Below are 23177 nucleotides of genomic sequence, written 5' to 3'. Positions count from 1 at the left end.
ACATACAATTACATAATTTTGCTGGGCAGGGTGATGAAAGAAAACACAGCCAATCCAGCAGTTAGCTTTCTGATTCTTGCCTACTGTTCTGTCCCTGTCTGAAATGGGACGTTGAAAGATGGAAGCAGTTCAAATGCCATTGTTTGTTATTGCCACGCCCCAGTAAGTCTGGAAAATGTTTAGACCTCTCTAGCAGGACACGGACAGACACACAGACTGTACAAGATAATCGTGTGCCTCACCAATTTCACTTTTCAGATAAAAATTACGTCAGAAATGCTACAAGCTGACTTCACTGAGCTTTGTGTTTCATGTCTGAGTCATTCTTGTGTCTCCTCATTAGGCTTATTTTGGCGGAGAAGCCCGTTGTGATGCTGAGGCGGGGCAGGGAGATGACTACGATCCCAGAGAGCTCATTTGTGGGGCGTGCTCTGATGTTTCCAGGGCTCAGGTAGGCAGACATTTTTACAGGGGCTTGAATGATGAAAAGCATTTCAAATACACGGAGAGCAGCAAACCACTTCATTGAGATAAACAAGCGGGTTTTTCCTTTTCTTTCCTGGTCTGTCTCGACAGATGTGTCCTAAACACGGTACAGATTTTCTAGAGTACAAATGCCGTTATTGCTGTTCAGTGGCTGTATTTTTCTGCTTTGGGACGACACACTTTTGCAACGCTTGCCATGACGATTTCCAAAGAATGACAAGCATTACTAAAGAAGAACTTCCACACTGTCCTGCAGGTAACATTTTGATGTATTGTTAAGAGAGCCAGCAGGGTGTAATGGTGAGAGTGTTCGTCTAAGGCAGGGGTCTGCAACCTGCGGCTCTCCAGATGTTCATGGATTACATTTTCCATCAGCCCCAATTGGCCATGGTGGTAGGGGCTGATGGGAATTGTAGTCCATGAACATCTGGAGAGCTGCAGGTTGCAGACTCCTGGTCTAAGATCTGAGAAACCCAGGTTCGATCCCCATTTCTGCCATAGAAGCTTGCTGGGTTACCTTGGACCAGTCTCTCTCTCTCACATACACAAACACAGCATGATTGACCTTCTATGATTGTTGTGAGGATTAAATAGAGGAGAGGAGAACATCTGTGGGTCCCCACTGAAGAGGAAGGCAGGGGATAAATAAATAAAATAATATACAATTAAGATACATAAACTCTTTGGAAAATAGCCATCATGCCAAATAGTTTTGTCACCTTCTGTTACTATATTGCTCTTCCAGAAGAGTTTTAAAAGGACAGGAAAAATTCCTTTTGCCATCTTACTGTGTCAAGAAAAGAGATTACTAACATCTTTCTTTAAAATAGAAATATTCTTTGCCATCTTCTGTGCGACTTGAGCAAGAAACTATTAGCGGAATAGAGGGAGAGCCATGACTAGCTCATGTTAAGGATGGCTGTACCTAGTTTTGAGGAAGATTCTCCAAAGATGCTTATCTGAGTTCTGTACCATTTGGTCTGAGAACAGATCCGTGGAAACAGATATTCTATTCCTTTTTGATCCTGGTTTGGAATCTTCTTTTAAACAAGGAACTTTGCTTTTTGATTTCCCATAGTAGGGTTTAATTTTCATGCTGTATGCAAATAGAGTGGGGGAGGATTTCCGAGGCTGATTCCCAGAACAGCACACAATTACACCCAGTTAATAATAGTGGCTTCCTGTGTAATTCCAAGGAGAGATTCACAATTTGCTGTTTTCTCCCAGCATGACTTGGTTGTGTAACTGAAGATCTTTTGCATCCAGAGCACTGGACTGCAAAAGCTTCCTGCTGGGTGACCTTGGCTAGTCATAGTTTGTTCAGGACTCTCGTAGCCCCAGCTACCTCACAAGGTGCCTGTTTGGGGGAGAAGAAGGAAAAGGAGTTTGGTGTGGGAGAGGAAGGGAAAGGAGTTTGCCGCCTTGAGTCTCCTTACAGGTGAAAAAGCCAGGATGTAAATCCAAATTCTGCTCTTATTCAAATTCCATAATTTCCTGTTGAACACTTTTCATTTCCAGCTGCTTATAAAAGTTTTTTCCCCCCACAGATGTCATTTACAATTAAAACTCTTTTTTTCCTCAGGTCCCAAAGGCAAGCAACTCGAAGGAACTGAATGTCCCCTTCATGTTGTCCATCCACCCACTGGTGAGGAGTTTGCACTAGGCTGTGGAGTCTGCAGAAACGCCCATACGTTTTAATTCGCCAGAAGGAAACAATGGCTACCTGCCAGTAACTGTCCTCCAAGTTGAATATAAATCACATCTAGAATGAGGAGATGGGACCATTTCATAACCCAGGGAAAGGAACAATTTGCAGCGCAAGAAGGGTGCCAAACATCACCTACATCATCCTTTGCTTTGGGGAGTTGATATTTTGACCTGACATCAAACCTTGTGAGGTGTTTGCATGTGGCCATTACGCTCATCAGCTACAAAAGCATTGGGTGCTGACAAATAAATAAATTGCTGTCAAAGAAGCATTCAAAGGCTCCCTGTTTCCATGGACTCCAAATGATGCTGGATATCAGATGAAGAAAAAAAGTTAATTATTGTATACTGACTTTTTTTGTAATCCTGTACAATTGTAACTGCATCACGGGTAGGGATGGAAAAGAGGAATATTCTGGTTTATTTCTTAGACTGTTATTAAGAAGAAAGTGTTAGGAAGGCATAAATGTAACCAATATCACGCTGTATATAAAGATATCAATGTTTGTCCTGTATAAGAATTACTAAATTGCAAAACGGCTGTTGCATTTACACTTCTGGGTTTATGTTTGAGCCTGAAATTTTAATGAAGTGCAATACTGAGTGTGCCTCATATCTCTTGCAGCTGTAAACATGATGGAATGTACATGTCAATAAAGCCGCTGTACATTTTTATACAGTGAAAGTCTAACAAAGGCGTGGGACCATTATTGGGGAGCAGATCAAACATCTCTGCATATGTTAAACCCAAGGCAGAAATTGATTTTTTAATGGGCTGGATTCACAGAACTGGAAAACATGTGGCAATCGTTTAGGGAGTGAAACATGTTCATTATTTCACACAAGAAATTCTGGGCTGTCTCATTGTAGCAATGTCGAATTGGTTGGGCTTATCTTTCCATCTGCAATCATGGTTTAGGGCCTCCATCTGTTTAATCTTTCAACAATATAGAAAGTTATAATACATGGAATTCCCCTTCCTTGTATTCACATACTTCTCCCATTGTTATGAACTGAACATAATACAACTGAATAGACCTGCAAACAGCTAGCTCGTAACTGGGAAGGGAATTCTAGATAAAAATGCTGACACACAATCCCCTCTTTTTTTGGAAATGATGTAAATACCATGAAGTTCTCTGGACTCTTTTGACTGTCCTCCTTACAGTATTACAGAACTTCCTGAAGAGGTAATTAGAAGTGGCTGGGAAATGAGCCTGACTCTTAGTTGGTCAATGGAAGCATGCAAGTGAAAAAGGTGTGTGCTTTTCACACTTCTCTAGTAACCCACACATGCCAGTAGACTCCATGATGTTTGACCTGGGTGTAGGGAATAGACTGCATTCTGTACTCATCCATTAATTTACAGCTGGACATTTAGGCAACAATAGGTCACTAAAGGACTAAACATTTCCTGTATCAGACTGCGACTAGTTCTAACATTGTGACTAGTTCTACATTGTGTACAGTTTTTTAAAGTAGACTAACATCCCCATTGACCTGGATGGCCCAAGCTCGCCTGATCTTGTCAACTCTCAGACGCTATGCAGAGGCAGGCAATGGCAAACCACCTCTAAATGTCTCTTGCCTTGGAAACCCCGTGGGGGCCACCATAAGTTGCCTGTGACTTGATGGCAAAACGGTTATACTGCTGGGTCTCTTAATATTGCAAAGCCTGTTGAGTTTCTCTCATTTTAATATAACATTTGTCATATCATCACTGAGAACTTCAGCCTTTTGTTGTGGTCATTCCAGTTATTCCAAAATGTGAACCTTCATGAATTTCTACCCACAGTCTAAAGAGATACTTAAAGGATGGAAAAGAATTTTTCAGGTCATGGTGTTCAGAAGACCTCCTCATGCCAATTTATGCCAGATTTTCTGACAGACAAAGAAGAATCAGGAGCCATTTTTAAACTTCTCTTTAGTTCTATACCACCTTTCTCCCCAGTGGGAGTCCAAAGCAGCTTACATCATTCTCCTCTCTTCCACTGTACTCTCACAACAACTCTGAGAGGTAGGTAATGTTAAGAGTGCGTGATGGCTCAAGATCACCCAGCAGAGTGGGTATCCAAACCTGAGTCTTCCAGATCCTAGTCTTGTTACCTGCTGCCAGAGTAACAATTAATGCTGCTGAAGCAGTACCAATCAGGTGGCAGCGAAACCCGGCCTGGCAAGAAGAGAGGGATTCCCAATGGAAATAAGGACAGGCACAAGAATCTTGAAGCAGGAACACTGTACTAAGACGAACGCGCCAAACAAGGCACATGCAACACAATTTATAGGGGAAAAATTCAAACATATAGGAGGAGGATAAATAATAAAAGGTCCTCTTTTCTCATTAGCGGAAGGCAAATCCAGGAGTGGAGCAGGGGTCTTCCCTGCTGTAGGTGATCTCATCAGTGGCACAAGGCTCCTGCCTTGGACCTTATCGACTTAATCCCTTCAGGAGAGAAAAGGTGGTAGCCACGGCTAAAGGTGTTCTTCCTGGTTGCGGCTAGTAAAGACAGTCACAAGACCTGCACCCTTTGTGATTGTTCATGAGTCCCTTTATGTTCTGAATAGGAACATTGAAGCAGAGGGTGTAGCTTCCTGAGTCAGGCCTGGATGCTCTTAACTCTCATGCACATGATGGAGACCTTTAAAAAATTGTCTAAATGTTTATGACTAAATGAACAGAAAATAATATAAAATAAAATTGTGCTTTTATTTTATTGTGGGTAACAGTCTGATACAGGTTCTGACAGTAACATAAATGCATCTCCTGAATTCAATTACTTTAAAGCAGTTTCTGCTACTCTTCCTTCCAAAAGAAGGGACTTGAGTCTTGCTGGACTGGGGTGCAGAAATTAGTAGAGTCTTTTGGGTGGAATCATTGGTACGGACTGTACTCCTTGCTTTCACTCCTCTTGCCTTATATGCCATCAAGCTCCCTTGTGTGGGATTCTAAGTGCCATAAATTGCCTGTGAAAAGAACTCTGCTAGAAATAGCTTTGCGTACAGTCTTGTTCCCAAACCGTTCTGCAGAATAGCTCCTACTGGGAAGTGGTACTCTCCCTTTGCCCCACAGGCATAGCACAGACAGGTGTGGGTCGAGGGAGTCGACTTGTTTGTTCTTAGCATGAGGCGGCGGCATGTGGAAGCCTGCCCTTGATGAGCATGAAACCAACTGCTTTGAAGTCCTCTCTATCTTCCATCTGTTTTTATCCTGCCATTCCACTAAGGATCTCAAAGCACCATTCCTCCTCCGTGTAGCTTCCAGGTGGCCTTTGTGACAACTCTCTTCCTGGATCTAGGTCAGTATTTCAAACTGCCTTATGAGTTAACCACATGTTGATCCGCTTGACTGATTTTAAGCTATACAGGCTGAAGGAAGTTCTCATAGCAAGCAAGCTTATTAGCTATTGCTGTTACCTGTTCAGGGAAGGAGTCTCTGTTAATAATTCTGAGAGCTGACAACCTGCGCTGCTGCCTGATTCTCATCTGGTTTCCCCAATGAAACACCTGCAAGGTCATAGAGGCTGAGAGTAGTGTTGCCAAACTCCAGGTTGTGGCTGGAGACCTGCAATTATAACTGATGTCCAGGCAACACAGCTGGCAACCTTAGTTAGAAGATCTTATGATCTGTCAGTCCAAGCAGCATTTAACATTTTTGGAATCCTGGGGTATCTTTCATGTTTGTAGAAAGATCTGTCTTGTCCATTCACAGTGCCAGGCACCAGATTTAAGTAATCTCAGATTCAGCCAATTTAGCTATTAGAATATATGATATCCTGTCCTCCTGCACTGGGACCTGCTTCCTCCCCACTTGTTAAGAGTGTTTTCCTCTTGCTTACCTGCCCAATCAATTGTTTTCCACACCCTCTCCAACTGTTTGATAGCCATTTGCCTCAGCCAATTCCCACCTTTTAATGAAGTCATCTTGCATTGTTAGATAAACGAAGATGTCAGAGGAGTTTTGCAACTTTTTATTTATTTAAAGCATTTCTATGTTGCCTTTCCACTAGCGTTTCCAGGCCACACCTGGGAGATCTCCCAAAATTACAGCTGATCTCTAAATTGCAAAGAAAATGGTTGGTGGCTTGGAGTGTGGATTCTGTGGTGTTATATCCCACTGAAGCTTTTTCCCCTCCTTACGTTCCACCTTCCCCAGACTCCACATCCCCCAAATCTCCAGAAAATTCCAAGCTCAGAATTATGACTCTGCCCTCCACCCACCTCAGAATCCCTTCAAGGGAAAACGTTAAAACTAAAACATTGATATTGTGTGTGCGTGTGCTGGCAAGTAATAGCATGGGGACCCTGTAGAGCTTTCAAGGCAAGAGATGTTTGGAGGCAGTTTGCCATTGCCTGCCTCTGTATGGGCTGAGAGAGTTCTGAGAGAACTGTGAGTGGTCCAAGATTACCCAGCAAACTTCATGTGGAGGAGTGGGGAATGGAACCCAGTTCTCCAGATTACAGCCCCCTACTCTTAGCTACTACACCATGGTAGCTTTCACACTGATGTTATTCCACTGTAAATCCCCATTTACATATTATCTGTCACAGAGGTTTCATGTTGATGTCACATCATATGGAAGACAAGTCAGACTTGGCAATATCCCATGGGTCAATAGTCTTCAACCTTTCCAGATCTGAGACCTATCAAGTTGCAAGCATGTGACATGAAATCACATGATATCACCAGGTGATTAGGAGATATAGAGAGGAGCAAGCCAAGTCAGAGCCATGGACAGAAAGGAAATCTGGCCCTAGACCAAGAGTAGCTGAGCAGCCCTTGTTGTGCCTTAGTGCCACAGGGCTTACCCACCTCAATGGCATCAACACTGGTCATTTACCTCATCCCATAGAATGTCAGCAGTGCAGGAGGAGACTGACAGAGATTATCAATGAAAGGTCTGACTCAGGTGATCCCTGAGGCTTGGCCAGGAGTACCCCACCAGGGCCATGCAATGCCCCACTGGGAAATTTCCTGTCAGTTAAATGACCAGTCTTGCCCCAGGCCATCGAGGAATCTCTCCACAGCGGGGAGACCTCACCTCACCGCTTACTGCTCCTCTCAGCATGTCTGCAAAGAGAGGCAGATAGTGGGCTATTTGCTCTCCACACCTGCATGCTAATAGCAGGTCCTTCCAGAAGGCAGGCAAAAACAGTGGTTCAGCAGGGTCTTACAGATCGGCAGATGGGGGTTCCAAGGTTCCCAACCCATGTGCTAAAGATCAGTGCTATAGGTGGGGAGGTGCAGAGAGACAGAAGACTCACCATCCAACCCCAGCACTGGTTTCTGCAATTGATCTTTGTGTAATTGATCTTTGTAGAGAGGAGCTCTATTATCTGTGGCAACATTTTTTGCTAATTAAGACTGAGTTGGTGACAACACTGAAAGCTTTTGAATGGTGGCCTTGAATGGTGGAGATTGTAACATGGTTATCAGGTGTGGAATTCATCACTGTTCTTCTTCCCTCCCTAAATGTCAGAATCATCTGGTTATTTCTGATTTATGGCAGTCCTATGAATTAATGGCCTCCAAAATGTCTTATTAACAGCCTTGCTCAAGTCTTGCAAACTGAAGGTCACGGCTTCCTTGACTAATTCATCTCATGTTGTATCTTTCCTCTTTTCAACTTTTCCTAGCGTTAAATTGTCTTTTCTAGTGTCTCTTGTTGTCTTATAATGTGACCAAAGTACAGTACCCTTAGTTTGGTATTGCATTAAAGAAGATAAATAGGCCTCAGTTCTCTGCCTCCTGCACGGCATCCTGGGGAGACTATGCTAAGGTGCCATAGTAGGCCATTCTCAGCCTGCAGCACAACAAAGTGGGCATAGTATTTATTTTATTTACTTCAGTTATACTCTGCCATTTTCCTCAGCAAAGACTCAAGATGCATAGGTTGTTCTTTTGCCTTCCATTTTATCCTCACAGCAATTCTGCAAAGTAGGCTTCCTGTGCTAGCCTAGGAAGGAACATGAGGAGAAGGCCTCTCTATACATTGTATTGTCGAAGGCTTTCACGGCCAGATTCAACTGGTTCTGGTGGGTTTTCCGGCCTGTGTGGCCGTGGTCTGGTGGATTTTCTATACATTGTTTGTTGGCCCCTGTCTATAACAGGATGCTGGACTAGATGGATTACTGGTTTGATCCAACAAGATATTCACAGAATCGCTTGTCAAATTAATAAACCAAGCAAGCAGCCTCAAATAAATCGTATCCACCGCCTAAGACTTGACTTTGGCCCTTGTTTCTGCAACGGTATTCTACGGAACAGCTTCCTCTCGTTGAAAGAAAAAAAAAAGTCGAAAATCACCCTAAGCTACATGCACACCCCACAGATGAAGAATCTCCCTCAGGGTTACAGTTCTTCTTGGCGGGGGTCGAGGGTGTGTTTGTGTGGCGGGGTGGAGCGGGGCGACGCCTATATCGGCCCAGGCACCCAATGCGGCGTCTGAGGCGGGGCGGGCGCCATTTTGGCTTCTCCTTCTACTAGCGGCGTTTCCGCTGTTCTGGGCCCGAAGTAAACAAGAAGGCGGCGGCCTTTTTATTTTGCTCTCGGTTGCTTGCACGACCGATTGTTGATTTTATTCCCAACGGCGGCGACGGTGGTAAACGAGAGCGGGCGGTCCGTCTGAGCCGGACAGGGCCACTGATGAGGCGGCCGCAGATGAGCAGGCGAGGCAGTCCCGGCCCGGGTTAAGTGAGGCGCGGGAAGCAGACGACGCCGGCAGGTAAGTGGGCAGGTAGGTGGGTGGGGAGATAAGGAAAGCGGGAAGTCTCTTCATTTCTTCGCCCCTTAGGCTGATTTTCTTTCTCAGGGAAGCGACTATCGGGCGCGGGGGGAGGGGGGACGGGACCATTGCCCTTGGAGGTGTGGCGAAAGGAGCTCCTTTTTCCCAGTCAAAATATTTCACTCCCCCATGTTGTCTACCAGCCACGCCCATCTTATGTTCTTCTTCTTGTAGTCCCCCCCATTCACTAAAGCTCACGTCTGAAAATTATGCTTCTTATCCTGCAGATTCAGATATACCACCGTGTACAGCTCTTAGATCTCCCTTTTCTTCTCCTACCAGTCTCAAGTGCAAGGATCATTCTTATTTTTCACATATGTTTTCTGCCTCAAATGTTGGGATCTTACCATCCAAATAAAAAGCCACAAGCTACCTTTCCTCTGTCGTCAATTTAGGCATTCTCCAAAGTGATTGCGTTAGGCCAGTTGCTCTGCCCATATTGCTGTGAATATTTCAGTGCCTCTGAGACATTATTGACAATAATACCTTTTCACATAGGGCTGTTCGGACACAAAGAACAGACTAGCAGAAGTTGGGACATCAGCAAAATAAGCCCAGTTTATTTTTTATTTGCAAAAGTGTGATCAACTTAAGTTGAATGCCAGCCTGAATCTTTCTCTCCTGCCTACCCAGTTCCATGACTTTCTTCTTTCTATTAAAAATTCACCTTTTTACAGTAAGAGTTTTTTACAGTAACAGAGAAATTATTATGCCCCACCCCCGTCATGCCCCACCCAGTCCCATTGGCGCTACGCCACTGTTTGAATCCCACCACCATGGGAACCTGTTACTAAAATTTTTGGATCCCACCACTGTGCTTGATGTTATGATTACTGATGTTTGGTACTATACTGTTGTTCATCGCCCTGAGCCCTTCAGGGGAGGGCGGTATACAAATTGAATAATACAATACATTATACATTCTTCACTAAATAATCTTGGTTTTTCTGGCTTCACTCTGCTTGCAGTTCACATACATCCAATATCTGTGAAGGAATGTTTTCTACATTAGTAGGTCACGCATTTTCTCCTATTTTTGATGTACACCTGTCCAGTCAACTGCAGAATCAAAAGACATGGAGAGATTTGTAAACAGCTGTGAAATGTGAATGATCTATACAAAATAATAAATAGTAAATTAAGAATGAACATTTCTGGAGCTTCCACAGACTTGAAGTTTGGAAACTATAGCTCTGCCGTGACTTTCAGTAGAAGGCTTGCCGTGTGTTACACAAAAACCGTAAAAGTTATTTGTAGAAGTTTTTGTGGCAATTTGCTTGTTGGCAGTGTTAGTTGGCAGATGGCAGTGTTAGAAAGCATGCAGTACTTTTCCTGATCGTGTTCTTTTCCCTGTTGGATGAGGCTCCTGTAGGCTGCTCAAAGCCGCTTGTTAGACAGAGGGATGACAATAGTGTGGGAAACCTGTAGAACTTGGTGCCACCAAATTCTTACATGTCTTGGTGCTGTGGAGATTTTACAGAGTCCAGGATGCTTCAAATATGTTGGAAACACCTAGTATTATTTTTCTACCCTATCTCAGACTTCTTACTAAAAGGTAATTAAAAAGTCAGATTGGCCATGCCAATGGGCTGATGGGAATTGTAGTCCATGAACATCTGAAGCACCAGAGTTGGACATCCCTGGTGTAAACAATAATGAAAATCTCCTCCCACCTCCTGAAAATACACAGGCCATTGACTGGCCCAGTATATCTTTGTGTTTCAAACAAACCCAGAAGACCTTGTTTTTCAAGTGGAGGCTGAGTGGTATATATGACTACGTTGTTACCAGTTATTTAAGTTACAACAAAAATATGGATTCTGGGAATTGCAGGAGTCAAATGAAACTATGTCTAATGAATCCCTGAAGGGCCTAATTATTGAGCAAAGCATGTAAATACCAGATAACACTTCATATTTTTATATGGTGATCTTGCAGCCACAGCTTAATCCTGGTTTGAAAGAAAGTTGATAACAAGAATCAGTTTGTTAAGGTGCCCGAATTCAGTCATCACAACAAGCTGGTTAGTTTGAAAACTACCTAAACTAGAAAGTTCTCAGCATCAGTATGAACATTCTTGTCATAAACAAATCGTCCGTTGTTCATGTCTTAATGCAGTTACCTGCCCTTGTTCCTATCATTACATTGCTAATGTAGCTTCTATAATGGAAAATATGCATAGGATCTTGTGCACTGTGTATTATTATAAATGCATAATTTATAAATAATGTGTTTATAATCCAGAATAACAAAAACCCAATGGTCTCAACAATTCAGAATCTGAATCTCATTAGATGTCTAAATAGGATGAAATGGATCTGTCCCAGCAAAGTTATTGGTAGGGAAAGTAGCCCTTTTTGACTGGATCCATGTGGACTAAAGTCAGGCAGGACAGGGGGTATCAGAGAGGAGGTGGATCTGGTGAGATCAAGTGAAATAGTTTGTAGGATCCAATCCATAGCAAATATTTTAAAGATATAGCACAATATGTACTAAGTTTTCCACTTAAAAGTGTTCCTTTGTTTATCACGTTTCAGAATACAGAGAGTTATAAAATAATTCCACATTTATTCTGCACCCCTTTTGAAAAATAATATTTAACCTGTTTTATGTAAATATTTGCTTATTTTTATAGAATGAAACGAGGAAGAAAAAACAGCAAAGCCAGTGATCATTTATCAGATGAGGAGAATACAGCAGATGGTAAAAAGCTGAAGACAACGGATCAAGGATGTGCCAGAGTGCTTCAGAGCCCTGACTGGGGAAATCTCATTCCAGACATTGTTCTGCAGGTGTTCCAGTATTTGCCTCTTCTGGATCGTGCTCATGCATCACAGGTCTGCCGTGGGTGGAACCAGGTGTTCCATATGCCTGAACTGTGGAGATGTTTTGAGTTTGAACTGAATCAGCCAGCTACATCTTATTTGAAGGCTACTCATCCAGAGCTTATTAAGCAAATTATCAAAAGGCATTCAAATCATTTACAGTATGTTAGTTTCAAGGTAACTATGCTTTAAAAAAGTTATTTATTTTGTAGATTGCTGCCCTTCCTCCATCTCCCTATGCACACATTCCCCCCCCCCCAATAAAATAATCACTCTGATACTATTCAGTGGCTTGTTGGGGAGAAACTGAATTATTTATCTGTCCCAACCAGCCTATTGATGTGTCTAAGAAAACAGGAGAAATTGAAACAACATATTTTGCAGTATGGTAATACTTTTTGCAGTGATGATGGGCTTGGGTCTAACAGCATGACATAAATTTCTTGGCTTCTACCAAAACCAAAAATGACCCATGAAATGCTGATCCTGGTGATCTCCAGTCCCCTTCCAGCAAAGAATTTTTGCAGGCATTTTGTACTGTAGCAGGAGCAGACAGTAAGAATATTGCCCTTCACTGATGGAAATCCTTCTGCCCAATGAAACACTCCCATGAGGTGCTTATTTTAAATAAAAGAAAACAAAATCTTAGTTGCCAAGACTTCATGTCTATAATTTGTGCTTCACTGCAAACTCACTTGGATAGCTTTAAAAAGGGCTTGGACAGATTTATGGAGGAGAAGTCGATCTATGGCTACCAATCTTGATCCTCTTTGATCTGAGATTGCAAATGCCTTAGCATACCAGGTGCTCGGGAGCGGGAGCAGCAGCAAAAGGCCATTGCTTTCACATCCTGCACGTGAGCTCCCAAAGGCACCTGGTGGGCCACTACGAGTAGCAGAGTGCTGGACTAGATGGACTCTGGTCTGATCCAGCAGGCTCTTTCTTATGTTCTTATGTTCTCAATTCTTTGAACAAGTTTATTAAAGGGAGTAGGGAGAATTCTGAATTCAGAACTTTCAGTTTCTGTTTGGACTTACTAATTCTATGTTCTTTATAGCATTAGCATATGAGTACAGTCCTGAGTACCAAGCTAAATGAGTACAGTGAAACAGGTAAAGAAAGCCAGATGCAGGTGCATATCTGCCCAGGGACATGTGGTAACCCATGTCCCAGGGCACAACTAATCTGGTCATGTGGGGGGTGCAAAATCGGTCTCCAATGTTACCAGATGCCTTCTGGGAAGAGAACGAGGCAGCAGGAAGTCCTGCTGCCTCATCATCTTTGGGCTCCCTCAGCTCCACCCATGTGGGCGTGGAGGGAGCCTGAAAACCATGCCCCCTCCTGATGCTCCGGCCACCTCCCTCCCCCTGGGGAGAGAAGCAGCATGGCCTCCAGCGACATGCTTTTAAAAGCAGGGAGAGCAGGGGCTTGGGGGTGTGGCCCCACCCCCTAAGCCCCCTGGAATGGGCGGGGGCTTAGGGTGTGGCCCTGTCCCCTAAACCCTGCCCCCGGCCTCCCAGCTTTTAAAAACATGTTGCTGGAGGCCATGCTATTTCTCTCCCCAGGTCATGGAAAGAGAAGCCAGGCTGCAGGGAACCCGGGGGGGGGGGGGCTTGGGCGTGGCCCCAAGCCCCACTCCTGAGCATGCAGGGGGGCACCCAGAGAAGGAGTTGTCTCCAGGAGCCTTTCTCCCCACCCCCACCCCGGTACGCCTCTGGACAGGTGGTCAAACTTATGTGGTAGTCCACTTTCAGACCAGGTGGTCCAACTTATATGTATACTGAGTGAGCTCATGTGTGTAAAGACCACAAGTATTTGTGTTTAAATTTTGAAGCCAGTTTCTGATTCCATAGCACAAAACAAATGTATGCTTCTATTGATCTTCCTTTTAAAATATATGTCTGGACTCAGTGTTTTTTCACTCCCAGGGAAAAGTAATAATTTGACTCTGGTTATTGGAGATTTGTCTTAGAATGCAAAATGTCATAAAATAAGCAGGTCAAGTGGAGATATGCCACAGAAGACATAAATCAAAAGATTCTCTGACACATTTTTTTGTTTGCAAAATTCCAAAGTGTATCACAGAGAGGAAATGGAATCTGGTTACCCGGCTGCCTTTTAAATAGTGGCACCAAGAAGACTGGCAGCTTCCTAGCCAACTTTATGGTAGCTCTGCTGAGAGAAAGTTCACTTGGTGTGGGCCAAGAAGGGGGATATCAGTGGAATTTACTTCTAAATATGCCGACTTAGCATCAGGGCATGAAACTGAATTACCAGTTACCATAGTAGTTTTCTTCTTGTCCATGTTGCCAGACTCTTATGACTGCAGTGTGTTGTATGTACCACAGTAGCCGTGTTTTCCTTGGAAATGCATTCTGTTGAGATGTTGCTTCTCTAGCTGTTCCACATTCCTCTTGAATGTGTGTGCCTGAGGAGACTTAATAGGGTGCCTCAACAGCTGTGGTCGGATTCAGAAAGGAACTAGAGAACTTAAGAGGGATAAACTCCTCCACATATTACTATGGGTAGAAATAACAGGCCCCAAAGGTAATTTAATATCACCTCTGAGCAGAACTTTGATCTTGAAATGGAGATAACATAAGGGAGGTGACCCAAGAGAGAACGTTGTAATAGTGGGTTCTCACTCTGATTGGGTGAGAACCAATGCATGTTTGAATTGCATCAGAGAAATAATTTCTAAATATCCAAAATGATTATGACTTAGAACAGTTAATCATGGAACCAGCTAGAGGAGAGGCTGCCTGGGGCTTGATCATGATTGTTTTTCTTCAGGGTTTATTTGTGTGAGAGGTAGTGGTGAACTAGAGACGAACAGCATCTACCGTTTTATTTTCCAAAAGCTCAACATTAGATTTTAGGGGGGGAAAGGTTCTGAAAAAGTAGGTGGATTAGTCAAAAAGGAAGTTGGACAGGGTCAAATAAAAACTTAAAACTTCACTACTATAATTTTAGAATATATACTACAGGTTGGGAAAGGTAACATCAGAACTAAGATAACTGCATCACAGTTAATGAACAAAATCAAGGAAGCCATCTAAGGCAAAAAGTCTTCCTTTAACAGTTTCAGTTCAGAGAAAAGGCATGATAGAAGTTCATAAAATTGTGTATGGTATGGAAACACGCATCGAAAAACTTTTACTTCCACTCCCAAGATACTAAAAGTTGGGATCAGCCAATGAATTGATGAGCAGAACAGACCTCTTCCTACAAAGTGTTGTTAACTTGTTACTCACTGTGACTTGATATAATCACTGCTAGCATAAGTGGCCTTAAAAAGATATTAGAAGCCACTTTGAATACGGCTATCAAAAGGCAAGATATAAATACTTTTAATAAAGAAAGAATTACTAGAGAATGGATCTTCTGTGTCCAATATATTTCTAAATACCGGTTGTTGGATTGCAGCAATAGAGTACAGTTTTCGCCTCTGCACTTGCCTGTGACCCTTTCTGAAAGATCTGGTTGGGAAACAGAGTGCTGGTATGATCCAACAGGACTATTCTTAGGTTAAAATGTGTATGTATAAGGCCGGGGTGGGAGGGTGTTGGATCACGTTTAAATTGAAATACCTGTGTGCAGTAAATAATACATTACTGCTGAATATATGGCCACTCTTTGCCAGTTACATGAAGTAGCTACCATTTGGGGATGAGGTGGCTTTCGGTTTTAGTTTCCTTCCTTAAATAATGTGCCAGGTATGTTGCTGGCTTATTTATTTAAGCAAAATGCTTCTATCTTAAAAATCTCAATTTCTTCTGTATTTCCTCAGTTTCAAGGATATCTAATTGATACTCCGTTGTATTTCTTTCCCCTTTTTGATTTTGTTGAATTCTCTTTTGATCTTGTCATAGATTTCTGTCAGATTCTTTCTTGGGTTCTTTAGAGGTGTTTTCAGTTGAAAATTGTTCTGCAGTTTGAGACCACTTTTGTTAACTTTTCCAGGAGAAACTTATTGTAGTTCAAATCTTAACAAGTTTAGTTAGTGTGATAAGCAGCTAACACTTTAGCAGATTAATCTCTTGGTCTGTAGGGACACATTTTCAATATTATTTTGATTCTATGTTGCTATGTTAAAGAGGTTAAAAGGTTACTGTTTATCTTAAAAGGTAACTGTTTATCTTACACTTAAATATCCCCCACCCAAAACGTCTGAATGTTTGACTGTTGGTAATACCCTCATTTTTTTCAAATAGAATGATTAAATATAATTGAAGGCCGTTGATTGTTCAACTATAACATGTTTTTAACTGGTGGGCAGTCCTCATTATCCTGTTGTGAAACATGAGAAAACAGCTGCCCACATTAATTGATCCTGCAGGTGCTGAGTTTTTACATACATGCTTAACATTCTGTTTTGGTCTACCCCAAACCCTGTGCTCTACCCACCATGATGAGATGCTAACAGCTAATATTTTAACAAGTATATCACTGTCATGAAGCCCTTCAATACATATCCTTGCAAATTCTGTATCAGCCAGGCTAATATCCAGTTTTGAAAATTCTTGTTAATACAGACATTTATGTAACAGTTCTGTTTGTTCTGTTGTACTTTATAGTGTCTTAAAATGACAATTAATTAAAGAGATTTGGAGTGGTATTCATTAAATTAAAAAAAAAGCCCAAATCAGTGTGATCTAAATTGAAGGTACTTCACCTTTTTAGAAGAATGGAATAAAAATTGTAATATTTGATTCTTTTCAAGTGTTCCCAGTTCATCAAGAATCAGAATTCGAATGCACTAAGTGAATTCACTGTTTCATTTCCTTTTGAAGGTGGACAGCAGCAAGGAATCAGCTGAAGCAGCTTGTGATATTTTATCACAGCTTGTGAACTGCTCCTTAAAAACTCTTGGATTAATTTCCACTGCTCGACCAAGCTTCATGGATTTACCAAAGGTATTAATTGCTTACTGAAAATGGAAGTTCTTTATTTCACACTTCTCTAAGAGGAAGACCAGGTTCCCTGTGGTTAAACAAGTGATTCTATCTTATTATTTGGGCTGACTGGGATTAAATTGTGGGATTAAATTTACCTCTTTGCAGGGATGGGGAGTAGATAGTATTGCAAAAATGGTTCATTTGCAGTACATACCAACTCAGTGCAAAGACTGTTGAATTACCAGTGGGATAGTAAAGGTGCTTCAAAGCATTGCTGAAATAAATTCCCCCCTGGGAAAAAATAATTACAATTTATGGAGCTAAATTGTGGGATGGCTTCATGGAGATGTGCAAGCCTCTCCCTGAACTTTCTGTTATCTGACTGGTCCAGAACATCATTTTGTGAGCTGACTGACTGTCCAGTCATTGTAGGCTATGTTCTTTACCCCTTGTATTCCTTGTCAAGCCTTCTACATTCATGGAGGTCGCTTGTCAGACACTGTACAGGGAGCTGCAGTAACCTTTCCCTTTCCCTTCCATCCTGTGGTTTGCCCACTGATAGTGAACGGGTGTGTTGCAAGGAATTCCATATAGCTTTGTCTGAACTTTTTAAATCTTGAAAGGTTTCTTTTTTGGCTTCAACTTGTTTTGGCTTTCAGTTCTCCATTCTGATAAAAAGGTGAAGGAGCAGCCAGGTAGCAAACATGTGTCCCTTCCTTCTGCTTTTCTGCCTCTTAGTCTGATCTTGGCACAAAGCTGGCTGGGTTCTGGGGGGGGTGGGGGATGAGGTGGGGGAACACAGTAGCCCAATGACTGCTGGATGTGTGGGTGCTCTTCTGGGAGCAGAGACTGCAGATGCATCTGTGTCGAGTATCACTGCTTGTAGAACTGCTTCCCTGGCTGTGGGAGCACAGAGGAGCATTGTGGCTGCCCTCCCTTCCTGGGACATCAGAGCAGAGCTAGGACACTGTGCCTCATGACTTATTTACAGAGTAGCTCCTGCTTCTCGGCTGCTCAGGTCTTTTCTGTTCTCCTGTATGTTTGTTCTTTCCATGCTTTTATAATTAGTTTCTCCAATCTTCTTTTACTCTTGGGCTTTTATTTATTTATTTATTTATTTATTTATTTATTTATTTATTTATTTATTTATTTATTTTATTATTTGGGTTTATAAACCGCCCTCCCCCGAAGGGCTCATGTTGGAGAAGCTTTAAAAAGCGTAAAACCTGACATACTACCAGACAGGGTGGTCTAGAAGGAACGTTGCCCTGACAGTATTTTGAATGTCAAGGCTACACTGTTGCCTTAACAGTATTTTGAATACTGCTCACCACAGTATTACAAACATGTGTTGGGAAATAGTTTTGATTGGGTAAAGGCTACCCTGAAGTACTGCCCACTTAGAAACCAAGAAATTGCTTCAGGATTTATAAGAGAGACTGCAATAGCCACCAGGATGGTGCCAACAAATATTCTTAAAAGCTGTAGAAAATGGAAATTTCAGCTGCCAGACGTTTGCTAAGAGTATCCTATTGGTTGACCGCTATGTGCGTGGTTGTTTTTTTCTACTCCTTTTACTGGTTTTCCAGCTGAAAAGCTTTTCAACTTCTCTGGGACATCTGGTCGAGGATTTCTTACTTGGACTTCTGTTGCTGAAAGATAGTCCAGAACTCTCCTCCTCTGCCAGTTTCCTAAAATGCCGCCCGAAATGATGTGTATTTTGCTAGGTCTTTATTCCTGTTGGTTTTCCTGTAGATTGAAGGGAGTAACTCCACACATCTCACCCTCTTTGTGACCTCAGATGTGCCATTACTCAGTAAGGCCAGTATGGTGCTTGCTTGGCTGTTTCTTCAGCTACACTGTTCCAAACCTTGCTGCCAAAGATGGGATGGAGTGCATAAGAACAGCATTCCTTTTGACTGACTGTGTTCAACTGTACTGCCAGTACTGCGTAACTCTGTTGCTATATAGCATTCTACTGTAATAATTCCACGTCATGAGTTTCCTGATAACTTCCTAACTAGGGATTATTTCAAGTTTTTCTTTGCAAAAACTCCCTTCTCTGATATTTGGAGTAGCCCTTCAGGCAAAAGGTAGACACACAACCTAAACTGGCATCCCTTCTCAGGTTTTTTTTTTTACTTTGTATGAAGTTGTAGGCCGTCTTCTTTCCAGCTAGATGCGTCATTTGAATTTGGAGGGTGTTGTAACTTGGGAGTGCTAAACTGAAAGTTTGTGATAAGTATTCCAATATTCAGCTAGTCAGTCTCAGGCACATAGTCTATCCAGAAGCATCTGGAAAAGAAGTTACTTGCTCAGAAATTTTCAGTAACTTGCCAGGTTTTCTACTGTGGATAAAACATATTTTGTGCTGTGAGTATTATGTTTCATGTCCTAACTCCATTCTTTTCTCCTTTCTGCAGTCACACTTTATTTCTGCACTGACTGTGGTGTTCGTAAACTCCAAGTCACTTTCTTCGCTTAAGATAGATGATACACCAGTAGATGATCCATCTCTCAAGGTACTAGTGGCTAACAACAGTGACACCCTGAAACTGTTAAAGATGAACAGCTGTCCTCATGTTTCTCCAGCAGGTGAGCTTGCTCTTACATTCTCACATGGTTATCTTGAAAAATCCCAGTTGGTCAAACAGCATACTTTCTGCTCTTCTAAATATATGAGAATTATTTTCACTTTTTCACTTATTTAGTGCACTGAATAACACTGGTTATTTTGACTACGTAAAGCATTCAGCAATACAAGGTTGTGTCTTTAGTAATGGATTTTACTGGAGCAATGACTAAAGCAAACTAGTGTACTTGCAGAATATGGACTAGATGCAGTGACCCTTCAGTGGAGGGCTCTGGTGGCTGTGGATCTCCCTTCCCACCAGTTTATGGACTAGTTGCCACCCATCTTGGCGGGATCTCCGTGGAGTAATAGCCTCATGTGTTGATGGGCAGCAGTGAAGAGAAGAAAGGAAACGAAATTGCCTCTTCTTGCTGTAGCTCACTGACATCTCTGGCTTGTTACTCCACAACCCCTGGAATCAACTTTTTTGTGAGTGGACACAGGTTCTGGGATGAGGACAAAGAGGGGAAGATCTGTAATGTATTCATGAGGAGTTTACTGGATCCAGTTTGGAACATAAGGTATCTGACCAGTCACAGATAACCAGTTGACTATTGTCCCATAACATAACAAAACAGCTATTCTGGCTTCAGTGGTTCCTTGTACTGAATGACCTAGACTAATTTTAACTAACTGCCTATGTTTTCTGCTGTAAATCCTAGATGGGTGTGTGTGTGTGTGTGTGTGTTATTTCTGGCCCTGGGGAAATTCATAACAAGTTTTGTTTTGTTCGTTCCACATTATTTCAGTGGAAGAGAGTTAAGCATGTTGTAAGAGACTTTGTTTGCCTCGTGGTTCATTAGACTGTGAAAGTGGAACAGAAGTCCAGGCATTCAGAGGCAGAGTTCAGCTCAGTTTTTCAGACACAGGACACCAAAGAACAGTTGCCAGCAAATGTCGTCTGCTTGTGGGTGCAGGGACACCATTACGGAAACAGGTGGCCAGTCTTCCTGAGCCTCGGGTGGAAGCTTGTCCAGTCTTTCTGAGGGCGCACAAGCACTTGTTTGTTTGCCTTTGTGAAGACTTGTTGGACTGGTATGTGTGTCACCACCTGCACTGTTCATCCCTTGCTTAACAGCTTTGATTGGCGGAAGCCTTTTATGTTACTTGCTTCCAGTTCCCCCATAACCCTTCCACATGCTTTGTCCTAATAAGCATTTTTTCCTAAATATTTGTTCTGCAAAACACAATTTGACTAATATTCAGGACACAGTGGAACTTTCCAGTGAACAGTGTAGGACAAATGTTAATAGCAATTGTTAGCAAGTAATATTCCTCAGTACCATTCTTCTGGATTTTCTTCCTCTTTCTGTGGTTAATACTGAGTTCTGTTAACTCTGCATAGTTCTGATATGCAAAGATTAACTGCACCAAGAGGTCAATGATAGAACCCTGGGTTAGGAGGCAAAAGCCATTGGCAAGTATTTTTTTCAGTGAGCTAAAGGGGCCTGCCTCCAGTGCCTCTCTGCAACACTCTTGCCCCTTGGTGCCTCCTTAAATAATTCCACTGCCCCCCAGGGGTTGGTACCACACACTTTGGGAACCTTGGATTTATAGGGAATATAATTCATTATGAGACAAGACGGTGTTCTCTTCCTACCACATTCAAACCTTCTAATCTGAAAAAATAGACATGCACACACAAACAGAATATTATATTGGGGTGCAGTCCTATCAAGTCCCCTGAATCTGACTGGGTAACCAAATGTTTTCTGTGAAGATGGAAAAGAGGTGTTCAACTGCTGCATATTTCTTGCCAGTGGCATCCCTTTGCAGTGACTGTACTTTTGAAAGTGGAAGAAAAAACATGCTTCCTTGTCCCAGTTAGCCATATGTGTCATCCTGGCAGAGTGATTTAAATTCTGTTTAGATGTCATTCCTTGAGTCACTTCCACAAGAGAACCTATGTGTTAATTAACGGTTTGTTCTGAATAATATGCTACATGTCGTTAGTCTGTATAGAACCACTTCTCGTCCAAAAACCAAACAAAACACTTGAGCTCTTCATTCACACATAGTGAAGGTTAAGGCAGGTCTTCAGCTGTGCGAAAGGCTGGATGGTGAAGGCGGATTTCTTATGCTGAGTTCCTTTTCCCAGGGATCCTCTGTGTCGCTGACCAGTGCCATGGTTTACGTGAGCTGGCGTTAAACTACCATCTGCTGAGTGACGACCTCCTCCTTGCCTTGTCATCAGAAAAACACGTCCGATTAGAACACTTGCGCATAGATGTGGTCAGCGACAACCCTGGACAGACACACTTCCACGCGATCGAGAAGAGCAGCTGGGATGCTTTCCTCAGACATTCTCCCAAAGTCAATTTAGTCATGTATTTTTTCTTATACGAAGAAGAATTTGGTCCGTTCTTTCGTTACGAGATGCCCGTCACTCACCTTTATTTTGGGAGGTCAGTAAGCAAAGACGTACTTGGCAGAGTTGGAATGACGTGTCCGCGCTTGGTTGAGCTGGTTGTGTGCGCCAACGGATTGCGGCCACTGGACGAAGAGCTGATTTGCATTGCGGAGCGCTGTAAGAATTTGTCGGCTATTGGCCTTGGGGAGTGTGAAGTCTCCTGCAGTGCCTTTGTGGAGTTTGTGAAGATGTGTGGTGGCCGCCTTTCTCAACTGTCTATCATGGAAGAAGTCTTGATTCCTGACCAGAAGTACAGCTTGGAGCAGATTCATTGGGAAGTGTCAAAACATCTCGGTAGAGTCTGGTTTCCAGATATGATGCCCACATGGTAGGCTCTCTGAAGACTTCATGTGAAACACAGCACCTTACGGTTTGAATATACCCTATTGCATCTAAATTACATAAGCTTATTTAATACCATAGAGTTTTATTGTAATGTGTTCTAAAAACATTAAATGTACTATTTAATTCCAGCTTCTAAAATCTAAGTTGAAGGGAACAAACAGTCTGAGGACAAGCAGAGCACTTATCTGTATAAAACTTTTTCTAGCGATGCTCTGCTTTTCCATTGTCAGGCCTCTGATTTATATAGAAAAGCTGACTGGTGTTCAGGATCTGTATTCCAGGTTTTGCTGAGACACATTAAAGCATCACTCTGCAACACGGTGCCCACCATTGTGTTTCCTGCCCCCCACTTGCTGCTTCCCCTGTGTATCTTTCACCTGTTGCAAAGAGCCAACCTTGGCCTTAATCTCTTCCACTGGAATAGGAGATGGCTGAGAAGAGCCGGGAGACATCACCTTGGATTCTGCAGGGCCTGCACTTGGGAAAATGGCTGCTTCCATCATAAGAGGAGGAGTGGCTTGAAACGGCCTAACATTTTGTGGAACCTCCCGACATTTGGGGAAGTAGCCACATATTCAGCACTGCGGGGACCCACTGCATTTACAGTATTTTATTGTGCTTCTTTAACTTTCATTACTGTGATGGACTGAAACACAATTTGCAGGGAGAAAAATGTTGTTTTTTCGGAATGACTTTTCATTGGTTAACATCAGCGTGCAGTGAGAGGTCGAGACTACAAAACATGCTTAATATTACTATATAGCATACAATAAATAATATGCTGTTAAATATCTTGATAAAATGAGACAGAGCAATACAGCTATAAAACTGGACTGAAATCTATATGTAGACAAAGTAATTAATTGTGTGCTGCTTATTAAATCACTGTAACAAATATTGCTTCCAAAAGTTTTTTTTCCCCCCTTTGTGCACTTTTGTAAATGTAAATTTGAATGGAACAATATAATGCTTTCATGGGAAGGAACTAAATCCTTTGCCCCACACATATTGTTCCTTGTTTCAGTCAGTGCTGTGATGTGAGAATTTACCAGAAAAGTGGCTCAATGCTGTCTGTAAATAAGTGTTTTTTGG

The 23177-nt window shown here is 42.4% G+C and overlaps 2 protein-coding genes across 16 annotated transcripts in view; both read left to right on the top strand.

The window, feature by feature from the left end:
- Window positions 1-2884, top strand: part of MYCBP2 (MYC binding protein 2) — a 187214-nt gene extending 184330 nt beyond the window's left edge. For all 15 annotated transcript variants that reach the window (XM_048493684.1, XM_048493683.1, XM_048493685.1 and 12 more), the window contains 3 exons: window positions 344-451; window positions 577-742; window positions 2069-2884. In XM_048493684.1, the coding sequence (XP_048349641.1) occupies window positions 344-451; window positions 577-742; window positions 2069-2184 (390 nt within the window). In that variant the 3' untranslated portion in view covers window positions 2185-2884. The remainder of the gene's footprint in view (window positions 1-343; window positions 452-576; window positions 743-2068) is intronic.
- Window positions 2885-8639: 5755 nt separating this feature from the next.
- On the top strand, window positions 8640-22980 carry FBXL3 (F-box and leucine rich repeat protein 3). The gene is made up of 5 exons (XM_048494832.1): window positions 8640-8915; window positions 11611-11977; window positions 16594-16716; window positions 19122-19293; window positions 21429-22980. Exons 2-5 carry the CDS (start codon window positions 11612-11614, stop codon window positions 22070-22072), a joined length of 1305 nt encoding a protein of 434 aa, XP_048350789.1. The 5' UTR covers window positions 8640-8915; window position 11611; the 3' UTR covers window positions 22073-22980.
- Window positions 22981-23177: the final 197 nt, after the last annotated feature.

Source organism: Sphaerodactylus townsendi, linkage group LG04, assembly GCF_021028975.2.
Source record: "Sphaerodactylus townsendi isolate TG3544 linkage group LG04, MPM_Stown_v2.3, whole genome shotgun sequence".
In the NCBI taxonomy this organism is placed as follows: Eukaryota; Metazoa; Chordata; class Lepidosauria; order Squamata; family Sphaerodactylidae; genus Sphaerodactylus; species Sphaerodactylus townsendi.
Note: the sequence above shows the minus strand (reverse complement) of the source record. Positions and strands in the feature narration are given on the sequence as shown.

Coding starts and splice junctions, on each gene's coding strand:
- FBXL3 (XM_048494832.1), top strand. CDS start 11,612: ATGAAACGAGGAAGAAAAAACAGCAAAGCCAGTGATCATTTATCAGAT. Junction 11,978..16,593: donor TACAGTATGTTAGTTTCAAG/GTAACTATGCTT, acceptor TTCCTTTTGAAG/GTGGACAGCAGCAAGGAATC. Junction 16,717..19,121: donor GCTTCATGGATTTACCAAAG/GTATTAATTGCT, acceptor TCCTTTCTGCAG/TCACACTTTATTTCTGCACT.